General features: G+C 35.1%; 1 protein-coding gene across 1 annotated transcript in view; it reads left to right on the top strand.

Moving 5' to 3' along the window:
• Positions 1-13,673, top strand: part of LOC106872460 (shell matrix protein) — a 15,044-nt gene extending 1,371 nt beyond the window's left edge. Inside the window, exons 2-6 of the mRNA XM_014919470.3 lie at positions 797-982; positions 6,517-6,869; positions 8,300-8,393; positions 9,285-9,361; positions 12,837-13,673. Coding sequence (XP_014774956.2) covers positions 797-982; positions 6,517-6,869; positions 8,300-8,393; positions 9,285-9,361; positions 12,837-12,884 — 758 coding nt within the window. The 3' untranslated portion in view covers positions 12,885-13,673. The remainder of the gene's footprint in view (positions 1-796; positions 983-6,516; positions 6,870-8,299; positions 8,394-9,284; positions 9,362-12,836) is intronic.
• Positions 13,674-14,506: the final 833 nt, after the last annotated feature.

Genomic DNA, 14,506 nt, shown 5'->3' with positions numbered 1-14,506 from the left:
ATACATTCCTGTACTAGTTGAATGAATTGAGTTGATTTGGTGAAACTGCTGCTTGGACGTAGACGATTTGGTACAGCTGACTGGATATGCAGCTTGTTTTGGCAACTGTACTTTTTGGCACTAGAGGCAAACGCACACACGCACGCACACAAACACACGCACACACACACTGACTTACACATACATTAACACACACGCACGCAGTAATATACACATAGATAGAAAAAAATGAAAGAGAAAGAGAGAGGGTGAAAGAAGGAGGGAGTGAGGGAGTGAGGGAGAGAGGGAGAGAGAAATATATTACAGTTTATTAATTGAACATGATAGACATATACACTTTCCCCTCTCTTCATAGACATATTTACGTTCTGAGTTCAAATTCCGCTGAGGTCACTTTTGGTTTTCACCGTTTCGGGGACGATATAATACATATCAGTCAAGTACTGGGATCGATGTAGCCGATTAATTCCGTCTCACTCGAAATTGCTGGCGTTAAGTCTAAATGAGAAAGAATTCTTTTATAATTAATGAAGAATTGAATCAGGCAGATTTCGACAAATTGGATTAAATGCATCCAAATAGTTGGTTATCTCCCTTTACTTAGTGAGTCCAGGTCCCATAAAGGTTGGCTTCAGCTTTCGTTTCTTTCTGGTTGGTAAAGTACTTGCAAATCACACAAGGGGCAATCTATTATTTCATACACTTCGACACGTATTTATAGCCTTTTACATATGAATCAAATCATTAAATATATTTACAACAAATTAAAATATATTTCTATATTTTATTTCATAAGATCGTTGTAGATATTTGCCAGACCATTCGACGTTCCCAATGGAAGGCAGATGCAGAGGATACTGGACGTGTTACAACAGAAAGCCGAGAGCGAGCTGCTGTTTAGAAGGTTATTCGTTCATAGAAGGGAAAGGATGTCAACGAAATTATCGTTGTCGAGAAAGTTGCATACCATCACCAGCAGGGGGTATATAATCTGTCTGCCTGTCTGTCCGTTTATCTATCTATCTATCTATCTATCTATCTATCTATCTATCTATCTATCTATCTATCTATCTATCTATCTATCTATCTATCTATCTATCTATCTATCTTTCTGTCTTTTCTATGTAATTTTCTCTCAATGCATACGTAAACACATCTATACAAACACCTGTCCTCGTCTGTTGTTATTATTTGTATATTCTCCCATATATATATATATATATATATATATATATATATATATATATATATATATATATATATATATATATATATATATATATATATATATATATATATATATATACAATGAACATTTAAACACATAAGAGGTATCAATCATAGGATACCTGACACGCCTGAAGGAATAGCCAAAATCCAAACCACCATTAGGGATAAATTTCGAAGGGAATGAAAAAATAAAAAACATTTACCATCTATTTCTTGGACCATGGTTTCTGACTTTAAATTAGCAAATAAAATAATTTGCTATAATTGATACCTCTTATGGGTTTAAATGTACACTGTATTTATATGAAGAATATATAGTATATTGACAAATTTTTCTACACGCTAGGCCACTGGTAGTAAAAATTTCTAAAATTTTTCTTACCCTGATATCGCTAGACTTCGACGGAATTCGATCTCAGAATGTAAAGAACAGGTGTTGTCAGTGGTCGAAGCCTTCTTCCAGCTGTCATTTTCTGTCGATGTTAGAAGCAGCAGAAATCCTTGAGGCATTCTACCTCTACTACCACAAATTCTGCCGAGGTCGACTTTGCCTTTCATCATTTTGGGGTTGATAAATTAAGTACCAGTGAAACATTGGGAGTCGATGTAATCGACTATCCCCTCCCCAAAATTCAGGCCTTGTGCCTATAGTAGAAAGGATTAATAATAATAATAATAATAATAATAATAATAATAATAATAATAATAATAATAATAATAAATGAATAAAAGTCAGAACTGGTAAAATTGGAGGTACTACTCCCAAGATGTTTTGTCACATCTCGTTACCGCACAAGTTGAAATCCCATCCGAGCTGACTAGTAAATTATTCGTAATCTACAGTCATAAATTCTGCCGGATTGCACACACCTTAATATGTCTTGCATTTTTATTTTACACATGCAACAAATTATTGTAAATAGTTATCATACATATTTCTTTATTTTTACATTCCAAAGAACTATGCAAATACATGCCAGACAATTCCGAGCTGCCTGTAAATGGTAAATGTAGAATATACTGGAAGTGTTACAACGGAAAGGCAACAGCGAGCTGCTGTCCAGAAGGTTATTCATTTCAAGAAGGGAAAGGTTGTCGTCGAGATTACCTTTGTGTTGAAACCTGTGACTCATCACATGGTGTCTAAATTTTAGCATATATATATATACATACATGATATTCTGGCAATCTGGAGAGCTAACCTTCTATATCTGCATTGATTTGTATGTAATTATAGAACTGTATTGTGCAATGTGTAGCATGCGTATTGGTGCAGACGTGTAAAATAATTTATTATACAATGAAGTTATTTTAACATGTCGAAGGCTACGAAACGGCCGTAATCCTCCTGACTATTCATGATATATATATATATATATATATATATATATATATATATATATATATATATATATATATATATATATATATATATATATAAGGAGAATAAAAAAGAAGTAGAAGTGAATACTTCTACATCTTTTTTAATTCACCTTACTTTAATTAAATATTTTATTTAATTTATATAATGTATGAAACACACACACTCAGACTCACACACAAACACACACAGACACGCGAGGACACACACAGACACGCGAGCACACACACTGAAAATTCTGTACGAGGGGTCAGATCCATTTTTAAGCACATTTGCATGGTAGTTTCTTGTACTAAGCTCTGATCTTGCGCTTCTGGTAGGTAAGCTCTGATCTTGCGCGTATTATTATTATTATTATTCAGTAGTTTTATTTTTATAACGTGCTTTCACTTCACTACCGAGCGCAGCTCTGTGCGCCTTGGGTATGTGCTGTGGTTTGCTGTGGTGCGCTTATGTTTACTGTATTGAAAGTGTTTTGCGTAGAATGTGTGCAGTACCCAGTAGTGCAATTTTCTGTATGTTTATTATTATTATTATTATTATTATTATTATTATTATTATTATTATTATTATTATTATTATTATTATTATTATTATTTTATGTTTGACTTTTGTTTTGCATTTGTACAAGTTGGATCCAAGTCTCACCCAGAGACCTCAAGAGACAACAAGTTAGAAGTTCATGTAGGTGTTATGCCTAGGGTACCATATATTTGGATTTGTACAGTTTTGTTCAAGTGAATGTTTAAGAAATCATAAGAAAATTATGTGTTTGCTTTAAAATTTGAGATCACATAGACAGTATTTTACGTAGGATATGGGCAGTTCCCATGAGCACTATTTTTTGAACTTCAGCCATTTTGGGGTTTCCTGGAATCTGATCTAGGTAGTAATCAGCCCGTTTCGCTGTCATTCCCAGGGCACCTATGACAATAGGTATTGTTTTCGTCTTCAGATTCCACATTTTGCTAATTTCTATTTCAAGATCTTTATATTTGCTCAGTTTTTGATAGGTCTTGACAGATACGTTTATATCGATTGGGACAGTCATATCAATGAGGAGGCATGATTTTTGTCTGAAGTCTTTCAGTATGATGTCTGGCCTATTTGCGTCTATCTTTCTGTCAGTTTGAATGGTGAAGTTCCAGAGGAGTGCAATGTGATCATTTTCAAGTACTGGGGGTGGTTTGTGTTCCCACCAGTTTTTATCATGGGGCAAGTCCAGGTTTTTGCATATTACCCAGTGAATATATTGTGCAGCTCTATCATGCCTGTTGAGATACTCTGTAGGCGCAAGCAGACTGCACATGGAGACAACATGATCGATGGTCTCATTTTGTTGTTGGCATATACGACATAATGGGGAGCTGCCGTTCTTTAATATGTTGGCCTGGTAGTTCTTTGTAGGTAGGCATTGATCTTGGGCTGCTATGATAAACCCCTCTGTTTCTGATTTCAAGCCAGAGGCCATTAACCATTGGTGGGTAAGGGCTTTGTCAATATCTGCATTATTCGCTCTCTTTGGGTATTTGCCATTGAGAGGTTTTCCATGCCATTTTTCAGTCATAATAGCTAAGGCAGCAATTTTAGCACGGGTTTTCAAGCGCTTAGCTTTTTCTGCAGGTGTTTCTAGTTCGTCTAATTCTTGAATTTGTTGCAATTGGAATTCACTTAGATATTCCTTTGCCTGTTTTGTTACTGAGTAAGATGCTTTCTTGCTTTCATATTTTAAGACAAGTTTTAGCATCCAGTCCTCAGAGTTTTTCAGATAGGTGTCTAGGCCAATTGTGGCTACCTTCATTGATAATGCCAGCTGTAAAAGTCCTCGGCCTCCTTCTTTTCTTGGCAGATAAAGACGTTCTATATCTGCCTTAGGGTGGTGCATTCTATGCATTGTCAACAGTTTTCGTATTTTTCTGTCAACATTACATATTTCAGTAATTGACCAGTTAACGATGTTGAAACTGTAAGTCACGACTGGTATGGCTAGAGCATGGATCGAAGCGATCCTGTTTCTCGCGTTCAGCTCTGTCTTCAGTATTGCTCTCACCCTGCGATAACATTCTCTTCTGATCCTTTCCCTCATCACTGAGTGCTTGATATTGTCCCCTTCAATTACCCCTAGGTATTTGTAGCTCTCCGCTGGTTCTAACTCTTTTATGACATTTTGCTGGTCAAGGTTCACATTAGATGTATTTGTCATTTTTCCTTTGATAAAGGTAGCTTTTGCACATTTATCAAGGCCAAATTGCATCCTGATGTCATCACTGAATTGTTTAACAATCGCTAGTAGGCCTTTGAGTTGTTGGTCATTTTTTTGCAAAGAGCTTTAAATCATCCATGTAAATGAGATGATTTATATTTTTATCAAATATTTTATAACCATACTGTGCATCATTGAGCAATTTTGAGAGCGGTATTAGGGCTAGACAGAAGAGGAGTGGTGATAGTGAGTCACCCTGGAAAATGCCACATGAAATTCTTACATCTCCAGCATTTAGAGATTCATTGTCATTGTTCAACATCAGTGTGGTTCTCCATGATCTCACTTACAGATAAAAAGTTTCGCAGAGTAGGAGCTATTTTATACATTTCCAGACATTTCCTAATCCAGCTATGTGGTAGGCTATCAAAGGCCTTTTTATAGTCTATCCAGGCTATTGACAAGTTTTTGTGTCGCTTGTGACAATCTTCTAAGATCATCTTATTGATGAGTAGCTGATCTTTACAACCATAAGATCCACGTTTACATCCCTTTTGCTCATTAGGGAATATGCTACTTTCTATTAAAAAACTATAGGTGAACTCGGTTAGGACAGATGTTAGCGTCTTATACATTGTTGTTTCGCAGGTTATGGGGCGATAATTTTTTGGTTCGTTTGTTTCCTCATTTTTTGGAAGCAGGAATGTTAAACCATTAACTAGCCAAGAGGGCATCAAACTAGGATTTTGCAAAACATCGTTGTAAAGTTTTGTTAGCAGTTCATGGCTTTCTGGGAAGGCATTCAACCAGAAGTTAGGAATTTTATCCTTTCCTGGAGACTTCCATTTGCTTGACCTCCTGAGAGCAGATCTTATATCTTCTACCTTGACCCCCCTCCCACTTTTGCTCCTCTAAGGAGTCTAGGTCTGTAGATATTCTATCAATCCAAGGGGCCTTTTCATTGTGTGTTTTATCTTCTGCCCAGATTTTATTCCAAAATTCTTGCACTTCTTCTTTTGATGGGACAGACTTATTATTATTATTATTATTACTATTATTATTATTATTATTGTTATTATTATTATTATTATTTATAAAAATCATAAGGCAGAAGTGGAGACGTTGGAGTAACTAATTCCAGATATTTTTAGTTACTGTCTATTACGTTTCGGATCGAATTTTGTTGGGGCAAAAGTACTTGAGATCAATCCAGAAGGATTTTCATTCCAAGAACATAGAGGATGTCGGCCAGATAGATTCTGCCGCGAAAGATGCATCTTCTCAACCCCACCACCTTCACCGGATCGTATGTAATCTTTAAGCCTATTATATACATACATACATACATACACACACACACACACACACACACACACACACACACACACACACACATATATATATATATATAAAGGGTCGACTTTTATAAGGGGTCTTGGAAATTTCCCAATCTTTTGATTGAAAATAGAGGGTCGACTTTTACATGAGATCGACTATTACTCGAGTATATACGGTAAATAATTAAATTTATAAATTTAAATCTATAATGGAAACTTTGTAGCATCTAACACAAATCCTTTGGTTTTCTTCGTAATTTATCGACAAAAATGTAAGTTCATCCGTTAAGCATTATATTTCGTCTATCTCTTTGATCTCAAATTTTTCTGGCATTCGCAAAATTTTCTTCATACCGTTATTTCAGATTGCCGCCCTGAAGCCTCATACGACTTCAAAAATTCCTTAGATGACCAGTCCGGCAACAATGTGCGTGCCAAATATCAACATGTAAAACATAGTCGCAGTGGGAAAATAAAATTTTCCCGTTCAAGTAGAATGACCATCGAACATTTTGCTCGTCAAAGTTTCGGTACTCATTTGTTCATTGCACTGAAATTCAAAAAATATAAATATGGGTCTAGGAGACAAGTGCTTCTTACAAATTGTGCGTGCTGTGTGTCTCAGAAACCGTCCATACAAATCATTGTTACTCGTCGGCGTATAAAAATGAAACTTGCAACCAGCGATGGAAGAAGAGAGAAATTAAAGTTTAGACTGGTTTGTATTTCAAAGTTAACTACACGTTTCAATTCATAATTAAAGAGTTATTTATACTATACAGATTAAAAAGGTTTCTAGACATAGTTATAAATATTCTATGCAATCACATTTATATTGTATGTAATTATAATAATAATTATTAAAAACTTCATATAATATATCCAGTTTGTTAACAGTTACCTCAACCGGTGACAGTAAATGAATAGTGAACAGTTTAACTTTAAAAGAAAATGGAATGTTTATCAACATTTAACTTTTAAAGTCGAAAATACTGAGTTGTACATATCTTACACAATAGATTCAGTTTGAGTGGAAACAGATTGGAGGAAACTGCACCGAATATATATATATATATATATATATATATATATATATATATATATATATATATATATATATATATATATATATATATATATATATATATATATATATATATATATATATGTATATATGTATCATAGGTGCAGGAGTTGTGTGCTTCTCAACTACATGGTTCCGGGTTCAGTCCCACTGCGTGGCACGTTGGGCAAGTGTCTTCTACAGCCTGGAGTCGACCAAAGATTTGTGAGTGGATTTGGTTGACGGAAATCATATATATACGTGCAACAGTGTGTTTATATATGTACGCATTTATCTGCACTTCTTCACATGTACAAACACACACTTGATACAACATATACACGCACATACATTTATATATATATATATATATATATATATATATATATATATATATATATGTATATATATGTATATATGAATGTATATATATGTACATACCTATGTATATATATGTATATATAGATGTATATATATGTGTATATATATGTATATATATATATATATATGTATATATGTATATATATGTATATATATATGTATTATATATATATGTATATACATATGTATATGTATACACACACACACACACACACACACACACACACACACACACACACACACACACACATACATATTTCGTTCCGATTAATTTATTGCAAGCATTATTTTGGCGGTTGGAGAGTAGTTTAATGTTCGAAGAACAAACAAAATTCGTTGTAGTATTAATATGGTGTAACTCGAGGAAGATTTGGTTGCTGTTTCTCGCAGGTCAGGTCGAGTAATTACGAAGATACTGCTTTGTTAGCTCAGATTAGTTTTCTTTCGGAGTTTAGCTTGGTCATACACCTAGATTTCGATTTTTTCTGCCTCTATTTCCTCTTGCATCCACTCATAATCGATAAAGCCAGTACAAGATTAACATTAAAGTACTATTGATGTAGAGATAAGATATTTGATGTATTTATGGTAGAGATATTTCTTAACTGTTTCGATATTATGAATTAATACGAAAATGAAATGCTTTGCATATTCATCTCATCTTTAAAATTTTGTTATTTCAATTTGCATCTGGTTTTCATAAGAAGCGTCGCAGGAAGGTCCGCCTGACTCTGCAGTATGATGGAAATACCTTTAGGGGTTCAGTAAACAACCAAAAGAGAAGTGCCCAGCTCAGAGGTATGTGCAGCCCAAATTTTATCATTTTTTTTTGTCTGTCTGTCTCTGTCTCCCCATTCTTTTTTACTCTGTTTTCTGTTTCTATGCCTCTATGAATGGCGCAGGAGTGGCTGTGTGGTAAGTAGCTTGCTTACCAACCACATGGTTCTGGGTACATTTCCACTGCGTGGCACCTTGGGCAAGTGTCTTCTACTATAGCCTCGGGCCGACCAAAGCCTTGTGAGTGGATTTGGTAGACAGAAACTGAAAGAAGCCTGTCGTATATATATATATATATATATATATATATATATATATATATATATATATATATGTATGTATATATGTATGTATGTGTCTGTCTTTGTGTGTCTCTGTTTGTCCCCCCAACATCGCTTGACAACCGATGGTGGTATGTTTACATCCCCGTAACTTAGCGGTTCGGCAAAAGAGATCGATAGAATAAGTACTAGGCATCCAAAGAATAAGTCCTGGGGTCGATTTTCTCGACTAAAGGCGGTGCTCCAGCATGGCTGCAGTCAAATGACTGAAGCAAGTAAAAGAGTATACCACCTTCCTTTCATTCAAACTATGTCATTGTTTTTTGTGTTATATTAATTATTATATTTACTCGTGTATAAGTTACATTCTTAATTCAAATCTTGATATATAATTTCTTTCCTTTCATATTCAAACTTGATATCAGCTTTGCCCCGTGTATAAGTCGCACTCCAATTCTGTCAGTTAAAATCAAGTACAAAATAGTGCGACATATACGTACCCTGTCGTCACTTTGACGAATAAGGGTTCAACATGACTCAACTTTATAGAAGGCAGCGGAAATGTAATTTAATATGGCGCCCTTTAAAGACCGTTAGTTGTTGTTTTTACAGTCTTCTTTGTTATTTACAGGTCGTATTGCTAATACACATTCTCCGCTTGTAATTGGAGGTTGTCATGATGATTCATTTGTTGGAAAGTTGTTTTATGTAAGTATAGAAGCTCAGATGTTTTACTAAACAATGGTTAATCTATTAGGTTGGTGCATAATTATTGCGGCTTTTTCTCAACAAATTTTATTCAACAAGAACAATAACAACATTTAACAAAAGCATCTTTAAATGATTATTCCGGAGCATATTCACCATCTACTTCAATTATTGCTTCCCATTCGCTTGGCAACCGGTCGGAATAATCATTGAAAAAAAGCTGCTATAATTATGCACCAGCCTAATAGATTCAGTTTGTTGATGACCTATATCGTGTGAAAGCGAATGGCCTTGTGGTTAGGACGTTGATCTCACAACCCTTAGATCGCAGGTTCTAGTTGGACCACAAAACATAAAGTTGTGGATTCAATGACGCGTATTTCCGGGCTGCCGCCCCCTTGACACCCAGGTTACATTCCTATTGCCCCCACCACAACTAACCATCACAAAAAGACCTCTTTTTGAAGCAAATTCAAAGCAACTGTATTTCACAAATAAAACTTAGCCTAATGAACCCATTATTTTGTTTTTTTTACATGAATCGTTACCCCATTATCACCCCATTTTTTTTAGATGACTCGTCTCCTATTATCACCCTACTTTTCTTCAACTCCTCCTTGGAACTTTCGACCGCCCACTTTGGGAACCATTGAGTAGTTGAACTAGCTTTACACTGGGAATAGGTGGTCATAATTATATTGAAGTAAAATTAGATGTACTTCATCTAATTTTCTTTGAAATTTTGATTTTGTAAAGCGTATTCTTTCCATATTCTTAAAATATCTCACGAAAAAAAAAAACAAAAAAAAACCAATTCAAATGTCCCATTCAGTGTCACAGTATCTTTTAATGACATAACATATTGTAACAATATGACAGAATGTGACGCCTTGTATCGGAAGCGATTGTCATATCACATATTGCACGCAATACATGTCTTGGAAAATCCCTTGATGTTCTTGAAAAGAATGCATCGTCAGAACGCAGAAATATTTTCACTTTCGTATGGAAGATGACATATTTCTCTAATATCTAATCGTTCATAAATCAATCTTGATTTCCTGGAGTAATTTAATCTTGAGGCAGATATTCACGATCAATATCATACGGAAATGAGTCCCAACTTTGTGGGTCATTATTTTATGTTACTGGAGATTGTCTGAACTTTTAGGCTGAATCATGGACTTAAACTCTTACATTGGATGCCAAATATCTTACATAAATAACCAATGACAATTTCACGAAACTTGTTTCACACATCTCTTAACAACTAAGAATTGTTCTGTCGTTTGTAGAGATAATCTATGCTAACAACGAGTGGTACCCTTACTTATATTTACTCTGTTTTCTTTCAATAAAACTTATAACTCAAGCTCTGTGATCGATTACGTTTCAATGTGTGGTTTACTTCTAATTTTGTGTGTCCCAAGAATACTATCTACAGAAATCTATCCTATTGTCTTTCAATATAACACTGTTTTCTAAATTTCTATTTCTGTTTGTGGAATATCTAATGTTTGTTGGTAATTTGGCAGCTTTGAAGATGAGCCTTAAATATTTTAAACGTTAACCACATTAAATAAACTTGAAAATGTTTGCTTCATTACGTCAACCGAACTTTTCTGTACAAAACAGTGATATAAACATATGCACACGCATTCATATACACATACATACACATATACAAATACATATACACATAAATACAGCCAGAGAGACAGACATGCTAACATGCATAAATAAATAATTAACATCCAAAACTTTTCACAACGAAGCTATAGAAAATAAAACATCACAACAAACTTGTGAAAGCAACTCAGTAACAAAGTATAAAGTATCAGTTATATATAATATATAAATATCCAGGATATATTATATAGTAGAAGCATATAGTAGTATCAGTAATATAATGTCTGTCTCTCTGGCGTGGCTGTGTGGTAAGAAGCTTGCTTCCCAACCACATGTTTCCGGTTTCAGTACCACCGCGTAGAACCTTGGGCAAGTGTCTTCTACTATAGCCTCGGACCGACCAAAACCTTGTGAGTGGATTTGATGGACGGAAACTAAAAGAAGCCCGTAGTATGTATGTATCTGTGTGTGTGTGTGTGTCTGTCTGTCTTTGTCCCTCCATCACTGCTTGCCAACCGGTGTTGGTGTGTTTTCCTCCCCGTAAATTAGTGGTTCGGCAAAATAGGTCGACAGATCGATAAAATAAGTACTAGGCTTAAGAAATAAGTCCTGGGATCGATTTTTTCGACCCTTCAAGGTGATGCTCCAGCATGGCTGCAGTCAAACGACTGAAACGAGTAAAAGAATGAAAGAATCCCTATCTATCTATCTATCTATCTGTCTCTCTCTCTCTCTCATTCACTGTCTATCTGTCTCTCTGTCCGTCTTCTGTCTGTCTATGCATGTATGTTCACACACACACACACACACACACACACACACACACACACACACACACACACACACACACACACACACACACACACACACACACACACACACACACACACACACACACACACACACATGCTGACGCACACAAAATATACATTACATAATAGAAACAATTCACAAATTGCAGAATAGATCACGAATGGATCATGAACGTTTCCAGAAGCTCTCTTCGTTGACGTAAGATGAAATACTTATAATGCTAACTGCGTCGAATAGAAGAAAAGTGTATCTCCTGACAAGTAGAATATCTGAAGTGGTTTCGTTCTGTATATGAAATATTTTCATTTTATATACATCACTTACATTAGTGATGCTATTCAAACAGAGATGGAGATCACAACGTATTTACCCGCTTTGTTTTTTGTCATGACAAAAGAATATATAAAAACATTGACTGGTATATTCATTCTTAGATACGTTGTGGCAGATTCGAACCTAAATATACTACTCACTCATGTATTTCTTCATTTAAGATGAATATGTATTCATTAGTGCAAGGAGACTACGGGACACTCGGTGTTTCGACATCGATGTATCTCCTCAGTCAAACGCACCCCGAACTAATGAATCTAACTATGTTTCTTGGGTCTTGTTTATAAATCTAGTAAAAATATTGTTTGCTGATGCATACTTATACCTGCCAACCGACAATAAATCATCATATGCAAGGTTGACTAGTGAAAATCAAAGCAATGAATTGCATATTTATTTTTTATAAGTTCCGGCAGATTCGAACGTGAATATGTTAATCGCTGTAATTTATAAGGCAAGCTTTTTTTTTTTATCTCACTTTGCGAACATTTTGTACTTAGTATTTACCGGTATAGACTGCCACGGATTTTTAGGATTCTACGGCGCAGACACACAGATACCACACACATATACACACACATAAATACTGACACACACACAGACACGTGAACACGTCCACATTCAATATCTCAGTATTTCTCGACGTAGTTATACACTCCATTATGCTTCTGTTTTATAATAATTATTTCCATCTTTGCAGATCCATATCTACAAGTGTCTTCCGAGTGATCGCCGTCAACTAAAATAAAAAGAAAAAGGTGAAGAATCAGCACCAACTTCGAAATGCCATGCAAAATGGACATTATAGAAATATTGACAAAAATTCTGGGACCAATGAAATTTCTTAACAATATATTTAATGCAACTTATTTCAAGGTTTTGCACAAGGCCAGTAATTTCGTGGGTGGGGGGATAAATCGCTTACATGGATCCCATTGTTCAACTCGTGCTTAATTTATCGACCCCGAAAGGAAAAAGGTAAAGTCGACCCCGCCGGCATTTGAACTCAGAACGTAAAGTCGGGAGAAATGTCGCTAAGCATTTTCTACTTATTAATTAATTTCTACATATTAATTATATATTTTATATTATACTTAATTAATGATGATAATAAATGTTTAGCTATGGAAGAGAAAGTGGAATGCCAGAATGAGAGAAAAGGTAGAGTGCCGGTTTAAAGTTATTCCGATATAGAGTTACATCCCTTTATGTTCTATCTCAGACACTTGTCGGTGATTGCTCTGCTTTTCAGGGTTGATAAAATAAACATGAATCATTTTTGGCGTCGATTCTATTTGTGGTTTTGTGACCCTGTAAGAGATCAATAGTACTGTTAGCTATGGCGATTGTCTTAGAGTAAAAGTTGCGCAGCTGGTGAGTTGGGGCTGTAATTCAGTTTTGATTCTCAGTTGGTGGAAATTCTGTTCGCTTAAGATATCAATCTAAAGCTTGGAAAAGCATGATTATTACAAAATCTCATGTTATGCTTCCTCTAAAATATCATTGTTATCTCAGAACATTTAGCTATGAAGTAATTTTCAAGGAAATAAAAACATATAATATTTTTATCTTTTGTTAGTCTTTTATTTTTTTATTTATTTTTTTCTGCAGTCATGCTGGGGCACTGCCCTAAAGGCTTTAATTGAACAAATCGACCCCGGTACTATCTCTTTTGCAGAATCGCTTACGTAAAGATGTAAAGTAATCCACTAGTTGTCAAGCGGTGATGGCCGGGGGAGGGCAAAAACAAAGACGCACACAGACACACACAGACACACACAGACACAGACACACACACACACACACACACACACACGCACGCACACACACACACACACACACACACGCACGCACGCACACACACACACGACAGTCATCCACGCAGTTTCCGTCTTCTAAATTCGCTCAAAGCATTGATTTAATAATTTTTATTATATAAAGGAATATCAATAAATTCAACTATACAGTCTGATCTGATGAATTTCTAAACTTTCCCAGTTTCACGAGTCTAATTTAAGCTCTGAAACACGTCGTATGACGTGTTAAAAAAATAAATACCGGCAAAACTGGTTATTTGATCTACAATATAATAGTTGGCTTATCTTGAAATTATTCATATCCAAATAAATTTACGAAAATATAGAATAAAATATTATTGACCTAATGATTAACTGTCAGATCTGAAAGATTGTAAACAGATGACTTTTATACATACAGTATCTCTTCCGATACTTTATGGTCTGACAGCAACGTTTGAGATGATACTAGAGCCAAACTGTATCGGTATAAGTCGGTGACCTGTCGCTTGGATAAATATCGATAGACATTGGAAACTGAAAGTGTTCCTTCTCAAATAGAATCTTGCCCAGA

This window comes from Octopus bimaculoides, chromosome 8 (genome assembly GCF_046866305.1).
Source record: "Octopus bimaculoides isolate indiv1 chromosome 8, ASM4686630v1, whole genome shotgun sequence".
NCBI lineage: Eukaryota > Metazoa > Mollusca > Cephalopoda > Octopoda > Octopodidae > Octopus > Octopus bimaculoides.
Note: the sequence above shows the minus strand (reverse complement) of the source record. Positions and strands in the feature narration are given on the sequence as shown.